Source organism: Labrus mixtus, chromosome 21 (genome assembly GCF_963584025.1).
Source record: "Labrus mixtus chromosome 21, fLabMix1.1, whole genome shotgun sequence".
Lineage (NCBI taxonomy): Eukaryota > Metazoa > Chordata > Actinopteri > Labriformes > Labridae > Labrus > Labrus mixtus.
The window spans coordinates 9,051,467-9,073,571 of NC_083632.1; the positions used below are offsets into that span (position 1 = coordinate 9,051,467).

The 22,105-nt window shown below is 39.3% G+C and overlaps 1 protein-coding gene across 7 annotated transcripts in view; it reads left to right on the forward strand.

Moving 5' to 3' along the window:
• LOC132955086 (calcium-activated potassium channel subunit alpha-1a) overlaps positions 1–22,105 on the forward strand; it is a 90,941-nt gene that overhangs the window by 10,814 nt on the left and 58,022 nt on the right. For all 7 annotated transcript variants that reach the window (XM_061027763.1, XM_061027766.1, XM_061027765.1 and 4 more), the window contains exon 2: positions 2,674–2,817. In XM_061027763.1, coding sequence (XP_060883746.1) covers positions 2,674–2,817 — 144 coding nt within the window. The remainder of the gene's footprint in view (positions 1–2,673; positions 2,818–22,105) is intronic.

The following is a 22,105-nucleotide window of genomic DNA, read 5'->3' on the forward strand; positions in this document are numbered from 1 at the left end:
AGGGCACAGGGTAAAGAGTCCAAGTTGTGTTAGCCTTGAGGCTGTAGGGAGTTTCATCAGGGAACACAACTAACCCCTGCATCCAGTCTAGATTTCCTGCTCTGTGAATCATACACGTCCCAGCAGACAGACAGATAGGTGGAGAGACAGACAGACAAACAGGTTGAGAGACAGGCATTCAGGCAGGCAGGCAGGCAGGCAGCCCACTCAGTGGAGCAGAAACAACAGGAGCTCAGTGGCTGCCATGGATACACTCCTGGAGTCTCTGTGCTGCTCCCTCTCTGTATGTTTACTGTAAGCATGTAAGCATGCATGAGCGTGGGTTTAGTTTGGAGGCTTTAAGTGTGGTCACTATAAAGAATTAAGCATTTTTGTATTTGAAGTGGTAAATTGAGGTGTTGAGCAGTTGTTTATGTTTTGTTTTTACAGATGTCAATCAAAAATGTAGGAGGTATTTTTCTGTGGGCGGTTTGAACCAATTTTCATGTTAAATTTAATCTGATCCCACTAATGTTTTGTTCACAATAACTCACATGGGGGCGACGGTAGCCACAGTGGTTAGTTTGCGTGCCCCATGTACAGAGGCTGTAGTTCTCAAAGCCGGCAGCCCGTATTTAAATCTGATCAATGGCACCTTTATCCCTCATGTCCCCTATCTCTCCATCCAATTTCTGTCTCTATCCACTGTCCTGTCCCGTCCCTCACAAAAAGGCATTAATAGTCCAAAACAAATTCTTAAACAAAACAAAATATAATAATCACTCGAATGTAAATCACAATCCTCAAAGTGAAAAATCCACTGAGGATTATAATCAATTATAATTGCTGTGAATCTCAGCTGTGTTTTAGTGTCTTTCTGCTCCATTCACCTTATTCACATGGTGGTTATTTTCCTCTGAAGACACCTTCATTGTAAAACACTGTTGTAATGGAATAATACCCTGTCCCTGGTTTGCAAATGGCATAATTAAGTTCATTAGACCAATTGCTAGAGTTGCACTGCTTCCTCAATAGGCTTACCTGAAATAACAGGGTAGTAGTAATGGATTGACTTCAGGTATATTTCAAGTTAAAATATTTTTGAAAACCTATTTGGGACATTTCAACAACAGCTAACAAATAATTTAACCACTTTATATTCTTGCTATTTGTGTAGCTAGTCCTAGCCTACATGATCAACTAGCTAGCCAGCTAAACAGTAATGTTAGTTTGTTATTGGTTGAATGCTGATTTAACTGTTGAGACTTAGTTGTACAATTTTCACTAGCCATGTCAACTTTTAGTGATTCAGTAAGAGACGTTTTTGTGAACCCAATATGTATCATCCCAGTACCAAAGAACAAAGTTAGCTACACCCTTATAGTATTTAGTTACAAAATCATTGTTAGCATTTCTGCCTCTGCTCTCGCTAGTCTTGATGCAAGCCCTGCTTGGAGCTGAGGCTTTGATAATGTAAAAGTTAGAAATATATCTTAAAAACTATCTTGCTCTGGGCTAAATAATATGATGGACTACTTTCAAATTTGGGAAGGCTGATTAAAAGACAGCTAGACTCGTGTATTTCACCTGTAGGCTACTGGTAGCAGCTAATGGTCAGATTTGCTAGTTTCTCTGTTTCTGTTCTTTCATGCTGCTAATGATAAACATGTATTATTATTATTTCAGTGTAAGTGCATAAATACATAATTTTTCTAGCTTTTTTAGCTCCTCCAGCACAGCTTAAATCCTGTTTTGCAATTTCTGAAGATTTATGAAAAAAGTAAGCATTTTGCAAGCAATGATAATGTCAAGAGTGTATTTGTTTTGAGAGAGTTTCTCAATTAACTGTTTACTGTTGACGCCACTGGATAACCAACTACCTGTTAGACGACTATATAAGTTATCTTGTGTTTTATGAATTGGTGTAAGTAATATAAAATGACTTAGAAATCCAAATCTGTATTACAATTATTTAACTTTCTCAAAGCTTTCCTGTGTTTTCTGTGTTTAAATCTTATGCTTGCTTGATAAGAAATATCACACTGATAATTCCATAAACCTAATGATAAAAATAGAAATGTTACATGGCAGCTATAGAATGGTTTACTCTCAGAATTAGACATCAATTGATAATAGATGGCTGCTACTATTGTCTAATTTTCAGCTTTAGAGGTTAAGTGCAGTGGATATTGATCTACTTTTGGTAGCACATTTGAAGACCTGCCAAGGGAGTATTTCTTTGTAATAATGTAGCATAGGTTAAGATTATTCATAGCCACAATATAACATTGCGTTCATAGCTTTGAAAGCACCTGTTTTCTTAACCAAAGATTGTGTTTTCTAACGCTCCAGTCAGTGATCAGTTTTAAAGCTATATTTTCAGTCTGCAGGTTATGATGCGACCTCTCAGTCTGACTCAGAAAACTCAAACCTAATGCAAGGCTTATTGTCACTTGTGTTTTAGTTGTGCGTTGAGCCAGTCAAATGTCAATCAAAATGTAATCTGTCATGCTTACACAGTCTTAAATGCAAAAAAAAAATCTGTTTTTCTAATGAGGTTTTGTATGAATCTTAGTTTTCATATAGATTTTCATAGATATCTATATTATTTAAATCTTGATAACATAAATGAGTTTACCATTTTTAAAATTCCAGATGTTTTAACATTACCTTCTGCATCTTTTGGTCTTCTAGGAGGTCCATCGGCTCACTATAGGTGATGGCATTAAGCGCACAGACAAGGAAGACCCGGCAGCTAGCGAGGTGGGCTGGATGACCTCGGTAAAAGACTGGGCTGGAGTCATGATTTCTGCTCAGACGCTGACAGGACGAGTCCTGGTGAGTTCACACTCAGTTATCATCTATCTTCTAATCTATGATTGACGTCTTGAGCTACTTCAGTCTGACATGTAGCATGCTGTTGGTTAAGACGTCAGCGAGATGAAGCATGACAGCAGATCATCATCACCCCCAGACTTTCTCATGACAGCTCTGCAGACGGGTTGAACTTCAGCATCGTATATATCTGTCTGTCGAAAATATTTGTTACTGTTGGACAGAGCCTGGGCAGGACATGAATCAGACAGGCCACAATTCAGGCACGCTTGAATGTTCTTTGAATTTATTTCTGCCCGTCTGATGCATAAATTGAACGTTTTGAAGAGAATACCTTGCTAGCTTATCTCTCTGACAGATAAATCAAAAACAAAGCCAGGGCAACAAAGAGGAGAGATTTAAGGAGTGTATTAAGGTCAGACACCTCGTAATGCCCTCAGATGGCAGAGAGAAACAGAAGGGGGGAAGGAAGGGAGGCGGTAAATGTTCAGTTTAACAATAGCATTTGGTCAGCTTGTTTCTCATGGGACTGGTGTGTCCTTTGATATGAAAACTTCAACTACATGTTAGTACAACAGCTAGTATTTCTAAGTTTTGCAAAAAAGTTTTGATGTTATTTTGTGTGTGTTTGCTTTACAAGAGAGTTTGATAAATAAGCTACAAATTCTTGGCAATGCACATGTAGCATTAAGGAGTGATGAAATGAAATGACATGAGTGGGGGCTCCATGCCAAGGCTTGCCGCAGTGCTGGGGGCCGATCCCACTTTCACCCACTCCCCTCTAAATGTGGTGCAGCATCTCTGCACTTGGCTCAGCGTGTGGGGGTTGTTAATCATGAATGTTGGGCAGGCAGGCTCATTCATTATTATGGTTTGATCAGGAAAATTAACAAAGCTCTTAGCTCCTGTTTAGTGGATGGACAGGGGAAGTGTTCTTTATCCAAACAAGCTTCAGTTCCATTAATTCTTGCCCTCTGGCTGTGACACCAGTTCATGTGATGGGCTTTGGTGCCAAAATGTTCATGTCTGTTGTTTATGTTGCTGCTTTTGGAAGATGGTATTTGGATTGTAGCAAATGAAGTGTTCTTAATTCAGGAGCCTCCGCAAGGAAATTCTCTGCAACAGGAACTAGGTGTCTAAATCAAAAGCATATTAAAAAAATATGTTAAATTTTTTGATAACAGGATAATATTATATTATATTATTATTTCTGTTTAAGTTAAGTGAATTAAGTGTAATCATGTACCTTTGTCATACAAAATGTCAACTCACCAATATATTGGTGAGCAATTCTTAGAGATGACATTACATATCAATATTTTTACTTTTTAACAATCAAATGGAATCCTTGAGCCTGTTCTGCTATGGACTGTATCAAACTAAGGGATTTGAATTGTAAGGTGTATTTTGGTTAGCCGAAGGTGCAGTACGTCAATTCAACAGCTCCTCCAGTAATCGCAGTTTCTGGCTCCAAAAGTGCAATATGTCAGTGCCTGTTGATGGGGGTGTTATGGCTTCAGATTTTACAACAGGAGGTGGAGACTTGTTTTCCATCATGGGTTATCCCCACATCTTCTATCAGTAGATGCTGAGCACAATAAGATTATATACAGTTACAATGATAGCACCACAGTGCTAACAGAAGCATGACGTCAGCTCGACTACATCCTTCCCGTCCTCGTTTTCCACTTTGAACCATCACGACAGTGTGTGTGTGTGTGTGTGTGTGTGTGTGTGTGTGTGTGTGTGTGTGTGTGTGTGTGTGTGCGTGCGTGTTCGTGTGTGTGTGTGTGTGTGCTGCTCAAGTGCTCTGTCTCAATGACGGCTTCACACAACTGTTTAGCAAGCTGCTCGTCTGTAACCATGGCAACCGCAGCTTACCTAAACATGGCAGATGTGTGTTTTCTATGTCAGCCTGTTAAGAGGGGGACATAAAAGCCTATTTCCAGCCACCAGAGAGGACATTTTTACACTGGAGTACAAGCATGACATGGCTCAAATGAATGGCAGTATGTGTTTGTATTTCTGGCTTATTTATGCATTTATCTGCGTGTGTTTGTTGAGTACAGATGAGCTGCTATTCCCACGTCTTCACCCACGTTGTTGTCTTTAAAAATGTAATTTTTGCAAGCAGCCTATTTAGTATTGAAATATTCTGAAACTGCTTTTCATGTGAGCATAATATCAATTTTACTGTCAGGCTTCCTTTGTTAAGATGAATCGATTTTTTTTACTTTACACCTCAATACCCAGCAAACAGAATTATAGATTTTTCTAATTTTATGTTGCAATGATAGACTTTGACCAAAGTGCAAACGAGCGAAGTCAAGGAGAGAAAAAATCTGAACCTAGAAGACAAGGGAGAAGGATTATGCAAAAAATAAAAACAAACATACAAATAAAAAAACAGGCTCAGCAGCAGCATGCCTGCAGTATTTTGCAATTGTGATGCAGGTTTATGGATCAGGAAAGCAAACACTGGTTTATATCTCTACAGATTCAATTATTTCTAAAGCTCTTTTCATTCTAAAATAGGATCTACTGTACAGTGCGTCACTGAAGCGGAGAAAAAAAGAGAAGTCAATAAATTAATCAAAACTTGAAACAAAAGCAAGGACGCTAAAAGTACAAGCTGTCAAATACAAGGTTGCAAGTAAGAAAAATAAGTTCTCAGGTATTAGTTATATTTCTTTGAGCCATTTATTCCTTTATTAGGACAGCTGAAGAGAGGCAGGAAATGGAAGGAGAGAGTGGGGGATGAAATGTAACAAAGGGCAGAGGTCAAATTTGAACTTTCTGCCATGACTATAGCCACTGTGGTGCACGACATAAGCGCTAGGCTTTCCTGCACCCCAAGTTTTCAGTTTTAGGACCTCGTTTTTCAACATTAAATCATATATGATGTTAACTTTACTGTCATCATGAAAACTTAAGCTGGCTGCACACTAGACGATTTTCAAATCTGAACTGATTTCAACTGATTTTTTTACATTAAAATCCTTTAAACGTACACACCAGACAATTCAGTCAGACTGCGAGACAACACTCCTGCTGTTTTACAGATTGTGTAGGCTCCAATTCGGCTGGGAGCAGTAAAATAAAAACTTACAGACGTAGTGCCCGTCTAATGTGTAGCCAGCTTTAGGGTGCATTTTTTTAAATCACATTTTAATTAATTAAATTCTTACTTTCTCTCCTTACTCCTTCTCACACTTTTCACAGAAACTGTTCCAGATCTAATGACAAAGATATCACTACCACAACAAGGAGCCTATATGTCTTTTTTTTGCAGCTTTTTGCAATCTTGTTTTTTTGTTTTGTTATTTTTCTCTCCTTATCTCCTTAACATTAATCAGTATCTCTAGTTTCAAACCTGTGGTACGTCATCCATATTTTACTGTAACCTCTAGTGTTGTACGTATGTCTGAAAATGGTCCTTTTCTCTTTTTCTTTGAGGACACGTTTTCTATTGACTTGTTTTCTCACCACTCAAAATATAATGGTAACAATAAAAAAGTTTTTTTTTTAAAACGTCAATTTAGCTCTAAAAACGTCAACTGTGACCACAAAATAAATCTCATAAATCACACGTTTCTATTGAATATTTTGATTCAATTAGTTCTAAAAGCACGAGGTGTGACATGCGATGAAAAGGTTAAGTGCTTGTTGATATATAAAAGAAACGACATCCTCGCTGTGATTGATTTTCGATCTTTTCACAAGACAGTCTCCAAGTTTAAGGGTTGTGTTTTTATTATGCTACCTGGGATCAATTCTCTGCTGATATAACGTGCTTGTTAAAACCAAGTTCTGAGGTACCTCAACAAAAATCAGCGTGACACGTTTAAAGCACAGTGTTCCTGGGTGCACACGGAGCTGTTTACCTCTGCCAGAGGATGCTGAGTGATAAACAGGTGCTGTCTGCCCTGAGGACGGCCCACAGGCTCAGTCTTCATTCGCCTGGCTGGCCTTCCGTCTCAGCAGATTGTAAAAGATCAAACCTCGCCTTCAGGGTTATTTGATTAGTGGGGAGGACACTTCCTGATGACCTTTCAGTCTGTAAAGGTTTATCTGCTGGAGATCAACGCTCCCCTCCTCCTGCACTCAAATGAAACAGTAAGCGCTGCGTGTTTACGCTGCATGTAAGGAACGTGGTTTCCCTCAGATTGGGGGCACAGAGGGTATCCCATCTGTCAGAATATGCATTTTTGTTTTTCCTCTTTCCCCTAGAGTCACTTTTGCATCATACAGGACCACCCTCCCTCTCCCTATTTATCGAAAAATGTCATCACTTCAATGTTTACCCGCGTCAAAACAAACAAAACCGGCTTCGGGGGCTGAACAGGTGGCTGCAGCTTGTACCTGTGCCAAGAAACCCAGCAGGTGTCCTGTTATATCCTACATCTTTTTCCTGTTAGTCGCACTTCCCCCTGAAGATATTATCATCATGAAATTGTAAAATGGGTAAAGTGTGATGGAGCGAATCTGAGGGTTGTGTATCCTTGGGTAAAATGTGATTTCTCTTAAATGATGGGACCCTGCTGAGTGACATTTAGCCCACTTGTGCTCTTTTCCACGGGTCCACGGGGGGGGGGGGGGGGGGGGCTGGGACGTCACAATGCTATTATTGTGGACAAAGAAAGGTTTTCTATTAATGGAAGCACTGATCTTCCCTCCTGCACTGTTCAGTTTACCCTCTAACCCCAAACGCAGCCAAAGGTTGAGCAGAGTCAATGAGATTTCATTAGACGTGGAAGAATGATCTCCAATAGTCTGACCTAACTCCGTGCTGTTTCTACATTTAAACTGTTTCATTTATACTGCTTTACTGTCTGAATAAGAAGGATCTTTAGTAGTGTAATTGAAAGGCATGTGAATTGTAATATACATAAAGATAACTTTGCTTCATTAGGGGGTGGACAAAGGCATTTAGAAACCATTTTGATCGGATGTTTTATGGATAACGTTGAAGAATAATATGTTTTGACATTTTGGCACCATGGCTCCGGTCTCTGGGTGATGTGAACATTAGGTATACTGTTCCCATGCATTAAATCAGCCAGTATAGCTGCAGGCTACATCTGGGCCCTGTTGTTTTGTTCAGTATTATACATGACAAAATATGTCATAGCAAATCTGCATCAGGACAAGTCATGCTACCATAGCTACGAGACCACGAGCTCCAAAAAAATGTATGCTGAAGAATCTTCTAAACCTGTCGACTACGAGGCAGGAGCTGAATGAAAATGTAAAGTGCGCTTATGATTTCCACTCGGGTCTGACCGATATGGCATTTTTGGGGCCAATACAGATATCGATATTGTGGAACAAAAAATATGATTCTGATAAATAACAAAGACAAGATGGTCACTCAACTGGAAAGTGACTTTGTATGTATGTGCGTCGCTGCTTGACACTGCGGAGGGTGATAATACTGATAATACAATGACTCTCAGATGAAATGCTATTTGACTGGTGAATAAATCTAGTAATATCTACTCAAATATGTGATAAGGTTGGCCGATACCGATAGTCACTTAATATGCTAATATCGATACCGATATTATCGTCTGGCCGATAAATTGGTAGGGATTTAATTTCCATGCAGATTAACAAGTGTGTACTCTCTATGAACATTACAAAAGCTGCTAGCATTTTAAAATGATGGCTTAAACCATGTGTTTCTCAACTGGTCTAGCCTTAGAAGTCAAAATAGCATACGGAAGCAAATGTATGAAAAATGAACATGCTTTTTTTTATAATTATTTATTATAGTACAGTTTTTATTTTTAACATTGTGAGGTATATCTTTGTTGATCGTAGGTATACTTTGAAGATCGATACTGCTTCCCCCCCCAACTTCCTCTTCCTATAGCCAGTGTTCTTAAGATCAAGATACAGCAAGTCCCAGCATGCACCTTTACAGATGTAAAAGCCTGCAAAATCACTAAAAGCTTGTAATCTCCACATGTTAGAAAGAGCTTCAGATTCAGAGTTGTCTAGGACTCCTGAGGTCAACATGGGATAAAAGTCCTATTTGACAGATGGGTGAAGTCTTTTGTCTCTGTCGATGTCACCTGGGAGCAGCTGCAAAGCTGGAAAAAAAAAAGAGCTCAGAACCAAATTATAGGTGGGCCAGAAGGGCATTTTCATCAGGCGGACAAACTCACCTCCGTCTTCTCTGAAAGGCTCAGTGAGCAATCGTGGCACTACATGGAAAAGCTTTTTGTCTGATGAGAGTGAACAGAGGGAATGAGTGAACACTTTTGTTAGGACTAGCGCTCTTCTTTTACAGCACTGCAGCAGCACAAAAAAAAAAAAAAACATCCAAGTGGCATTCACAAGTGATGGAAGCTATTACGCATACTGGGACTTCAGCTTAGTGCTTCTTTGTAAAACACACTTTCCACAGTGTTCAGCTTAGCATCAAAGGACTCAAACGTCATTCCCTGAACGTGCCCTTTTCTTGACATTCCCCGCTGACTCTTGGCTTCAGGTTAGGGCGCGAGGTAACAGATATTCTCCTAACATGCCGGGGCCTCTGGGCACAGACAGGAGGCTGTTTGCCACCTGTGGACGGTGGTGCCAAAGGGATCGTGTGTGACTTTCACCGCGCCCAGTGCAACAGAGTGAACGACGTGGCACTCTGCTGTTATTTTAGGGTGACAGCAGCTGCCAGGCCTGTTTTGTCCGGGCCCTCCAGAAAGAAACAATGCCATGTGGGACTGAAGATATTCTGCTGTGCTCAGCCAAAACGAGGACATCTTAACTTGATTCGGCATAATTGACCGTCAAAATTACTCCTACAAGTGGAAAAAAAAGGATCAACTGTAGCTCTGATCTGATCTGGAGGAATACCTGTAATCATCTTTGAGCTTACTTGTCTGTGCTGCTGCAACGCCCGAATTTCCCCTCTGGGGATCAATAAAGTACTATCCTATCCTATCCTATCCTAATCTGCAGAAAGAAGTCCTGTTATATGACACTGGTCCGTCTACTTTGAGAATATGAAAAAAGGAGAGAATAACAGAAAAAAGAGGTTATGGCTATGAAGGAGAAATCTACAAAACTGAAGATGGAACTTTTAGTGAACACGCAACAGATGGTGGTATGAGGTACGGTGGTGTTTGAAGACCGCTGAAAGAAGTAACAAAAGTCCACTCCAATGATGACGCTGCGCAGATTCATGCAGACCTGTTCGTCTAACGTCACCATCAGTGGAACCTTTTGGTTTATTGTGAATAAGAACAGTTGAGCTCATTTTATGAAGTCTACAGAGTCAGCTGTTGCTATGGACGCAGCCCCAACTGTAGATTCCAACAGACTGTTTTTTTTAGCAGAAGTAAATCATTTTAAAATCAATTATATAATTTCAAAATGAATATCTTGTGTCAATTGATTGATTCTCTGAGTAAGTAATTAATAAGTAGGGTTCCATTTTGTAAAAACAGCCCGCTCCCCCTACAGTATCCTTTACATATCAGCCCTGTGATTGTAAGCATGTTAGCTAGAAGACATTAGCATGTAGCTCACAGCAACCCTGTCGACTAATGCTCGAAACCTTGTGCTGCTGCTTAATCGTTGTTGTAATTAATTTGAACTGAAACTGGTGCATGAGAAGTAAAAATCTTCACACATTCCATATTATTCTTATATCTCTCTTCATTTTTCTGTGTATAAACTTTTCAGCTTGAAGACTTTAGCATGTAGCTCAAAACGCCCACGTGCCAGAAGTAGGCTGCAGCCTCACAAAACTACTAGCATACTGCACCTTTACCTTCTTTGTACTAATTACGATGGGTTCTTGTGCATATGCAGAAGCTCATTAGCATATTCTCCACAATTTTTCTCTTCCTGTTTATGGAAAGAAACATTTTCTGAGCGTAAAATGTCAAGAGGACCTTGTTAGCTGCAAACTGTGGTGGTTAGATTTTTCATGCAGGCGGAAACATACGGCTTGCCTGCTGCTAATTGGTTTAGACAACCTGCTCCTTGAGAGAAATCATGTAATATATTTCAATTGAAAAGATGAATCTTATGCATTGCAGTATCTTAGCCAATTTTAATGGAGATTCTTAATTTTGATGCAAATATTAAGCTGTCCTCCTTTTTGGTTTTCTTTAGATGGAGCCTGGATTCAGTCTACTCAAAACACCATAAGTGATTGCCCTCAGTGCAGCACGCAGTCAGATCTGAGTGTTGCTTTGACACATTTATGTGAGTTAGTCTTGACCTGTGGCCATCTGTGCCTGCAGGGTCTACAGATTGAGAGAGGCTTGATCTTTCACTCGGAACTCGCAGGGCCAAATTCTTGCAGCAATCACACCATTCGTTTCGGAGCAGCAAGTATCAGGTGTGATAATTAGCATCCCTCAAGGGGCGGAGAGGGGAGAAAGCATTTCTAATTTGAACTTCTCTTTGGCGGCCATGTTTTCACCAGGATCTCATTTGGCACAAACAATCTGTGGAGTATAATTAGTTTTGTGGCGTATAGCAACACACTCAGAGTGCAGGAAAAAAAAAACTGTAGAGAAGAGGACCTAGGTAACACCCCTCCTCAAAAATCCAATTCACAAGCAAAACTATGTCAAGAAATTCCCCCACTTCATGAATTTGACTCTCCAGGTTTCATTAACAGTCGTTAGATACACGATGACCCAAATCTTCCCTTCTCTCTCACAGCAAAGAAAGGCTTAAAGGAGGTGGAAATGAAATAGCTCTTTATTCGTGCAGCTGGGACTTTACATCAAAGAGGCGTTCTTATTGGCAAGCTCACTTTAATTTATTAACACAGCCACTTAGTGAAAATGAATATACAGAAGTTAATAGATGTTTTTGACAGGTTGCAACTTTAAAAGAATACCAAAGCGTGGTCCTTTTTTTCTGTGTGCTTATACTGTAAATGCAACACATTTGAGAACAATATGAACCAAATATAATGGATTCACTGAGTGTCCCTGCCGCTGAGGTAACACCTCATGTTTCTTGCAACCCATCAATGCTTTAACGTACACACAGCTGCTACAGTTACAGTATGTTCAGCTTCCAGAGAGACAGAACATGAGCTACATTTTAACTTGTGATAGACATTTCTATTTGAATTGTTGGAGCAGGGAAGTCTTTGTCCCTCTCAAAAATAAGTTTACTTCAAACTTCTTTTTGCACATCGATAGAAATATGACAAGTTGTACCTTCAGACAAAAAAAAAAAAATCAGTTTTTCAATTTTATTTCACCACTTATTTGTCTCCTTCATTCAGTTGTTTTCTAACCCCAGAATGAAATGAATTGCAGCCTCATATTCCAGCTGAGACAGACAGCGAGAGGCTGGGAGGGAGACACATCCATCCCCACCCATGCTAAGCTCTTTACGCCTCACTGTGAGAGTGGTTGGGCTGCTTCCAGGGTGGCTTAAATCATGGCTAAGCCACTGCGGGATTTGGGGTTCTATGCGCTGCGTGGTTTTGATTGTGGACATTTTAATAGCTGAATAATGGTGCTAAACTGTACGACTAAGCCTCCTATTTACAACAGAGCAGATAAAGCTGTTTTGGTTTGACAAAAGTAGACTAAGCATCACAGAAATATAAAAAGCAACAAGATATTGAAATAGACCTTTAAGAGTATAGCGAACAGTGTGACAGAGGGGGGCTTGACCCAAAATATTCATGGTCGGCAGCGTTGTTTTCACAGCTCAGAGCGGATGTCATCGGTGCTCATAGATCAGGTCGCTCACTGTATACTGTGACAGATGTCAAACAAACAGAGGATCAGGTTTCAGGCTGCGGGTAGTTACAGTGCGACAACGTATGCAACATGAAACACAAACTGAGCACTTGTGTGGAGCTGCCGGGGGTTAAAGAGAAGATTCAGTTTCTAAGTGCTTTAACCTCCATTGTTTTTTAAATATCTTTGCAATATGGCTAATGCTGAGGAGGCAAATATCAAGCTACTGTGTTACAGCTTAATGCCATTTATCATTGTGTTAAATGTTATATTGGAGATGTTTGAGGGATGTTTTAAAGATAGATGTAGATTCCGTCAGGGGGCTCTCAATCAATACTACACTAACAAAAGATGACGTTGAGGCTAGCGGGGAATCATGGGAGTTCTCTCTGCTCCTCCCCCCCCTCCACACGCATCCCCCCCCACCCCGGTGAAAACAAACTCAGCGTTGACGAAGTAACGATGAGCAGACCTGTGGAAGAGACTATGTTTGCCTACGATGTATCCAAGTATAATTTACATGACATTTTTTTTATCAAAGCAGCACATGCAGCAACAGTATAGCAGCTTTTTTCAGTCGTAATTTTTGCTTCCTTATGTAAGCGGCATATGATGTAACATTCGTTGTTTCCACGGCAATGATAACCATTCTGTATGTCATGGCGGCTTATCATGACGGCCACTTGAACAAGACACTTTCCGTTACAGCTATAAAATAACGGATTTCTCTCACTTTTGATAAAATATGAAATAATGAAATATTTGAGGTAATTTAAGTACTCAACAAAATAATATATAACATGGGTTTAGTCAATTTTTAAATTAATTTAGATATTTTAATGTAAACATTGTCATAAAATTCTACATATTGTACATTAAAGTTGAACTACTTATTAGCTTTGTTGTACTGGTAAAAATGACTCATAGGCCCACTCCCTGACAGTCAGAGCAGACTTATGGTTTGGAACCTTGGTTAGTACCAATGTTAGGCCCAAATGTTTTGATAACTTGAGCGGTTTGCAGGTCTGATTTCAAGCCTCCCCGTGACATCAATACTACACAATCACTTTATGAGGGGGATTGCCTTATTGGCACAACCAAAATAATATCCTGTAATGAGTGACGTAACTTTATTTTCCTCTAGGGTTAATGTTTTTTGTGTTGTTCATATTTGAGATTAGAGAGAAACAGATCTTTGTAATTCAGTATAGTTGTCTTTTACTTTTTGTGTTTCACATCAATTACAGAAATACAAATAAACCTGTAGAAACTTTATGAAACCACATCCACAAACGTTGTTGTTCCAGATTAAATGATTTTGACTTTCCTTCTTATGTGTTTGATGAAACTCCCTTTTAGATAGGTTGTGATTTAGAACTTTTGTACTGGGAGCCATTAGCCTAACAGGCTGCAGGGTGAGTTATTTGTCAGCAGGACGAGGAGGAAATATTTCAATGCGGGACTCCAGACATAACTGAGCATGATGTCATTATTTGTAAAATAATTGGATCTGAGTCGTGAGTTTATCATCAAAACTGGAAAAGGTTGCTCACCTCTAAATTCATAATGTTGTATAAACAGTATTGAAGCAGTCTGAGTGTCTTGTTTTAATGGTTTCTTTTATCCAACTGTTATACCTACAGTGCATCAGCTGGCCTCCTGAGCACAACTATGTGACTCACTGCTTTAATGGGACTCTTTTTTTTTAACCTTTCTATTTTCTAAGAAATGAATACAAGTTTTATCACAGTTGGCTTGTTTGGCACTCATCACATTTTTTTTTAGAAATATAGCTTTAGAAAACACCTTTAAAAAATCTAATCATGCTCGGAGAAATGAAAAAACGTCTATCTCTTCCTATTACTTCCACAGAGACTATTTTTTGCCTTGATTTTTGTGTTCCGAAACCAGCAGGCGTCTGTCACTCCATGCTGCGTTTTCTTTAAGTTCACTGAGCAGCGCAGATTACAGCTTGGTGTGTTGATTTTGGGTTACTGAGTGAATCAGGAAGTGTGAGTGGCTGCAGAGACCCTGCGGGTCCCCAGGCAAACTTCAACTCCCAGGAGTGACTGCTTATAGCTCACAACAACAGTTATTGTACTCTGTGCAATCACTGTACAGCTAAAGGAATATGTTTCCTGTTTCTTAGTTTTTCTTTTATCTCCAGTACAAAGAAAAATCTTTCTCCACGGAACAACTAAAAGAATATGACTCCTGTTCTTTAGTTTGTTTTTTACATGCACAAAGACAAATCTCATATTTTCCCATCATGTTGGACACACGTCACACTCAGAGAAACTATTATTTATAGGAAGTCATAAATCATCCTGCATCAAGCTGCCATATAGTGTAACTCCCACAGCAGCTGTCTGTAAAGTTCACGGTTATTTTTGACCCGCTCTTTTCAACGCCACAGATTGTTTGCTAAAGCAGTGTTAATTATTATTCTGTCATCGACTAACATACGTTAATCGATGACAGCTCTATGACGATGTGTGACAGGGAAATTGAAAACGCTCTCATCATCAAAAAAGGGATTATAATTATTCAAAAATAATTATTTCTTCACCTAACATGACTACATTATAGCTTAAATCCAACTAAAATGTGTCAATACATTTCAGACACATACTGACCCTGTATAGATAGGTTTGGAATAGTGAAAACATGAGAGAGACAAAAACAAGATGTGCTTTGATGCACATGTATGTACTTGGACCATTTTCAGTTTCCTAGACTGGCTTTGTCCCTCGTGTGCGATGTTGTTTTCGTCTGCTTACGTCAGCACTATCATATGTTAACTAGGTTTGGTTTCTCTTTGCAGGAACACAGTGACATCGCCATACTTTGCAGCGCCTCCAGGCGTACTCTGTACAACCTGGTGGGAGAGAATATTTCTAATGAGCTGTACTTACCAGAAACTACAGATTCTACAATGCCATTTTTTCTGTTTATTTCATGAGTATAAACTTACATACCAGAGTACCAGAGCAAAAGTGGCATACACCCTGTTTTTTAACATTAACATTAATATACCAAAACAAGTACATTTTGTGTGTTTGTAGGTGTGTGTTGGTGCATCAACTAGGTGGTATTGAAGGCCAGTACAGACACTGATAGTGATATCTGAACAACTCTATTAGTTAGCTAGTTAGACATGTGTGTGTCATAGTTAGAGCCTTTAAAGTTTGCACAGTATTGTTCAAACTGTTTAAAATGGAATTGAGCTCAGAAAGGGCAGTCATTCACTGAGGCAGATAGTTTTTCTTGTTTGTAAGTTATTACCAATATTTCAGTAAGCTGGATCTTAGTTTTCTCCAAAATGTGATAGGTTCTGTCTTCTAAAATCTTCAGACTTCCAACAAGTTTAATACAAATCGTACCAGTTCCTTTTTATTCAATGTTGGTGGAAAACAAGCGGTATCAAAAACACAAACTTCGTGGTGTTGGTTATTTCAAGTAAAAGAAAAAGAAAACCAGACATATCTCCCTTAGTCTTTCATCATATAAGACATAATAACAAAATGGAGAAAAAAAAGCAAGAAAAGTCCTTGAGAGATAAGAAAAAGGAATTCAGCAGAAACTCACAAATTACAGTCCATCTGCTTTAGGAACATAATTTTTTCGAGGACGACATGTTTGCTTCTATTGAGTTGACCTCGCGGTACAGTTCAACAATCATTTAAAGTTAAAGCCCTTCAGATTCGAGCTGAGGCTTTTAGACCGTGATGATCATTTACCCGCGGGGATTCAGGGGGTTACAGGAGCGATGTGAGGGACAGGCGGTGATCTCAACAGGGTCAGTGGTGTAAGTGGGGGGATGTGACACACACTCCTTCGGGCAAAGTAAGGTATTAGCACCAGATTGTTGCAATTTGCATCAACATGTGTACATAACTCAGCAACACTAAAGCATGATATGATGACTTCTTTTTTTTTTAACTTGGTGTGACGTACTCTTTCAGGAGGCACATTATCTATGATATCCATATATGAACCCTAATAAATGTTTGTTGTAGATGTTAGCGACACATGCATGCTCAATGAGCCTTGCAGTCCCTCTTTTCTGCTTTACGTCTCCTTGAAATGAATCAAACATATTCACGGTCTTAATTCAGCGTTCCTGTGTTAAATGTTCATTTATCTGCCATTATCTGCCAAATACATTTTTTTAAAAAAAAGCATAATCTGAGTGTATTTACACCAAAATAACCATATTTCCTCTTCCTGTTGAACCTTTCAAATGTCTGATGACTCATCATGCACTCAGGGGAGTATACTACAGTACTTTGTTGAAGCTAACGATCCAGTCAAATTCATCCCAACGTGATATCCCGCCTTCTGTCTTCTGATTGGTTCTATCCTGTGCCAGTTGGAAATATGTCATGGCACGACAGTTAGATACTCTCGAAGTTCTCTTTCATGTGGCCTTTAAGAAACCAAGAGTTCTGGCTCATGGTGTTGTTATGAATATCATTGCAATCCAGGCTTAAATAATAATACTTTCTGATACCTGCCAACCCCCCAAAGCTTCCTATCCAGCCCCTAAAATATAAATTATATTTGGTGAGTAAACAATAAACACGAAAATAAAATCACTTGGCTGAAATACTCGGATTAGGTTAATGGGAGAAATTACGTTTCCCCTCTGACACCAACTTCTTCACATCGGGTTGACGGCTTTCAGGTTTATGTGCAAGCATGTTTTAAAGTCCGGCCCCCACAGTGTCTGATAAGAAAAAAGCTGGTTCTTGTTCAAGTAGTTGATGACCCCTGCCCTATACCATATGGTGCAACAAGGCATTAATGATACTGGTTTCTGGTTTCATTGAAACAACTGCAGAATAAAAGTGAGTGTGATCAAGCCCTTGATGTACAGTATGTTGGGTTTAAAAGATTTTGTTTTTTTGGAATGGTGATAAAGCTGTTAAAGAGGGTAGCCTGTTGGATTTGTTGTGAAGATTGTTGTTGTCTAGACTAAAGGCTTTTATCATCAAAGGTCTCTATAATTCAGATACGATTTTGATATCCAGTTTAATGTGATAACAACATAAGAACCAACATGTTCTTTTCTGTGTACTCTACATTGTGTTAGCTGCAGCTGCCTATCAGCTGTGCTAATTTGCCTGCTTATATTCTGCCATTGGTGAGGCGGCTGTATCCAGACTTGGAAAATAATGATGTTATTACCAGATAGCAGCGCTCTATCCCTTTGGAACAGCCGTAATTCTGGTAGTAATCACTAATGATGTGGAAGCAGCTGCGCGGGAAGTCTGGAAGACAAAGGTATGATCTGCTTTTATTGACAAGATGAGATAGAAATCCCTTAAACCCACCTCTTTAACTCGTCAGTGTGAAAGTCACAGCACAAGAGAAAAGCCGCTGATAAAGCCGTGCGTAGGATACTGTACTGTGCACAATGTGCTCATCCTGGGGACTCGTCTGAATCATGTATTACAAGCTCTGATATTTAATCCAATATGTCTCTGATGTCTGCAAAATGAGGAATTAATACATTTAGAACAAATACAAATTCTAGTCACAGTTTATGTCTGACTATAATCTCCCTGTAGACAATGTAACCAATGAACATTCAATGCTGATTGAATTAAATGACGTGAAGGACCAACGAGGTGTTCATTATCAGGAATCTTTGGACGACGCATAGGCCAGACCCTGTGTGAGTCTCTGAGAAACAGTCCTCCATATAAAGATGCAAAGGGCTGCGTTAGTGGGAACATGTTGCCTCAGATACCTGTGGGCTTATGAAATATGATCCAGGATGTCCAGGTGGAATATAAACACACAGGTTTAACCCGAGATGTGCCCTCCCATGGGTGTGTGCAGAATGCAAGACATAAGGCACAGACAAAAAAAAACAAGAGAGGTGGTTAGCCAATGTAGTTTCCTTATCCCTTATCAACACAGTTGACAATTTAAGTATTTTCAACAATCAATCAGTCACTGACTGCTCAGTTTGTGTCAATGTTAATCTCATGTCTGCTGCTTTATGTTTCATATACTTAGAAAGTACATAGCCTGTGAATATTGAAGTAAATGAACCTTCCATAAGATGAGATGAATATGGAGGTGAGGTGAGAGAGAGGAAGTGCAGCTTTACCACATGAATTAGCAGAGTTTCTGCTGGTGAGATGTTGACGGTATAGGTAAGAGTTGGGATGGTTAACACGTGAGGAGAGTTTTTTTTTCAATACAATATGTTTAGTGGCTTAGCCTAAAGCCACTGAGGAGCTGTGTAGGCGGGCTAGATGAAGTGCTCGCCTTGGCATTGCTGACGGTCAAAACAGTCAATTATTTCAGCAATACAATGACAGCACCCACCTGAAGTGGTGTGGCCTCATGTTGAAGTGAAAACCCTTGTTGTGTTCCTCGCCTGTCTTCTGTGAAAGGGTTTCTTCCTGGCGTCGACATTGACCCATCGTACAAAGCTGACACCTTCGAAAAAATAGACAAGTTCTACTCACTCTGCTACTCTCCAGAAATAGCTCCTATACATTCTTAGCATGTAAAACAAATTAACAGTCATGTATCACTGTATGAACTACCCTTAGTCATGTGTTTTTTTATTGTATATCTATATATTTTTATGTTCTTTTAACAGTGTCACTGCGGGTATATATCAATTACATTTTATTTTTTTTTAAATGTCCCTCTTGTGAATTTCAGCCCCTGCCCCTTTAAATCCTCTGGACGTCGCTGGTCCCACCAGTGTGAAAGGCCGAGTCTGTGTTCATGTATGCTTCACCTCTGACCTCAATCAGAGCTAAAAGAGACACTTTTGCACACTTCATTGCACAACACTGCAGGAAAGTAAAAAACAAAGAAGAAATTATTTCAGGGCATTTTTCCAGTAACTTCTCAGATGTTACAGCTAATTGGCTTAAACCCCTTTGGGGGTTCGTGGTTTCTTTGTGGCTTGTACCTTAAATGAAAGCTGGCCTAATGTACAGTCTCCAGTGTGATTTTTTAAAATGTTTTTTATTACTTTCCCCTTTTCTTTGGCAGCCTATAGTTTAATACATGTGAATTAACTTTATTTTCAGCCTTGATTTGATATTCTGAACTCTGCCAACATGGAAATGATTAACTTTTATCCATGAGCCAGTAAGGGGAAATATGACCTAGAAAAAAAAAGACATTTAGCAGATTTGGCAGTAAAAAATGAGACTAAAATGAAAGTTGAAAGAGAAAACATTAACTTAAAATCTTTAAATTTAGATCCTTGGAAGGTTGTATGTGCCCGTTTCCCTTTTCCATCAGCACATTTAAGCTACATTTCCTTCTTTATGATTTAACAAGGTTCTTTCAGTCGCTCTCCTCCCACTGATCAGCGTGATGTCCTTGAGAAAAGAAAACTCTACAGCGTTCAGTCTTGCACATTGAACCCATCCAGCTCTTTGTCCTTCAGCTTCACCTCCTCATGAGTCACCAGATAAAAAATAAAGAAAACACACAAGTCTGATCACAGTGACACATGATGAGCTGATTTCTTACCACACACATCTGAGGGTATTGTAGTATTTATCATCCCCCCGCTGCTGTCGTCAGTCCCTGCAGCTTATTTATGCAATCTGATTGTTATCATGTCTGATGATGAGTAATCACACTCTCTCTCCCGAGCTGAGATTTTGGTTTGGATGTAGATATGATACATTCATATATTTCAATGCTGTGAATGGAGCTTCCTACGCAGACACATTTAAAAACCACAGATTACTCAGGCTTTATTTCCCTTATTTCTATAAAGTGAACCCACAAAAGAGATGTTAGCATGGAACAGAGTGTCATGCCACCCATTAAAAGTAGTAATTATGGTACCAATAGAGCTCACACCACTTTTCACCTGAAGTGTTGATTGGCAGCTATACTGAAAACCTTCACTGATCCCAGTCACTCTGAGGATTTTCAGGGCCAAAGGTGTCTTTCCATTGCTTGGAAACACATGACAGCTTTTAATTATGCATGTGTCAATCACATGACCATCCTCTGCAGCAACAACCTAAGTGAAATGACAAATTCACAGTTTTTGGGGGTACTAGGAAACAGCACATCAAGCTGAAAACACAAATTGACATATTCTTTTCTGAAGTTGTCGTGGCTTTGGACTAACCTGAAGACTGGCTCGAATCCAAAATGAATAACCAAACATCATGCATCATTTTGTTGTCCTTTTGTTACAGGAAGAAGCTTAAAGATAGAGTAAATAGACCTACACTAGTATCCAACACACTGCAGGCTGGTCAATTCGGGAAAATGCCTGGATGTTTGTGTACCAAACAAAAAAAACTTGGATCCAAAGGGACAGCTTGTAGTCTTTGCTCTGAAAAGGTCAGTGAGAAAGGGGGAAAAATTAGAATTTTAGAGAAAGGCATGGACAGTGCAGACTCTTACAGAAGAAAATTGATGGTGAATGAATGGGGTAACACAAAGCTCACATCAGGTGAAGAAGTTGTATTTAAATGTACTGCATGTTAACGTCAGTGACAGACACATTTTCACTGATGTTAGACACAAATGTTTAGGAAATATTTTTTTGGACCAGCTAGCAGCCAAACAACCTGAAGACCAAAGACAAGAGATTTTGCACATTTAGACCGGATCCAACTTGTTCTTGTTAGTATTCACAACCAAATCATATTCATCAAAAGAAATCCATCAGATGTGGAGAAAAAATACCTAAAGCAACACCTCATGTGGTGCAACACCTCACGTAAAGTTGCTAAATTCATCATCATCTTCATTCTTTATTATCATGTTCCCCAGCTAGCTGCTAACTTTGCCTGAATGCTAAAGCTTTTTTTCCTTCTTATTTTACAAGCTGTTAACAAAGATGATGCTAAGAATGAACCAAAGCGGTAAAGAAAAGGGCTATAAAATCGGAAACCTGACCGGAGTCATTTATTGGTACAAAAATCCTCCAGCTTTCATTTTGTACTTCCTGAAACTTGAAATAACAACAATGTTAATTCACAAAATACCTATTATTGTTAATCTTATTCTGCTATATTACTGACTGACAATCACTGACTCAAATCTTGGAAGGATATTATGATTTTTGTATGTAAAGATCGTGATAGTGCCCTGTTTTTATAAAAATATATTTAGGTTAATGATTTTCAAGGATCAAATTATGTTACATTTGGTGGTTCAGTGGTTAGCGCTGTTGCCTCTCAGCGAGAAGGTTCCTGTATTGAATCCAACCAGGACAGCAGCCTTTCTGTGTCGAGTTTGCATGTTCTCCCCGTGTATGTGTGGGTTCTCCGGCTTCCTCCCACAGTCCAAAGGCATGCTCGTGAGGTTAATTAATGACTCTTAATTGCCTGCTCTTAATCCAGCCCCCCGCAACCCAGAACGAGAAAAGTGGTTAAGATAATGGATGGATGGAAATTATGTTACATTTGATAAGTAGAAATTTGTGAAAAAGGAGAAAAATGACTTTGAAGTATTTTTTTGTCTGTTTATCTATAAACAGGGACTCTGTTTTGTCTGTGTGTGACCTTGTTTAACTCGGTGACACAGAATACAGGACATGGTGATTTAGACCT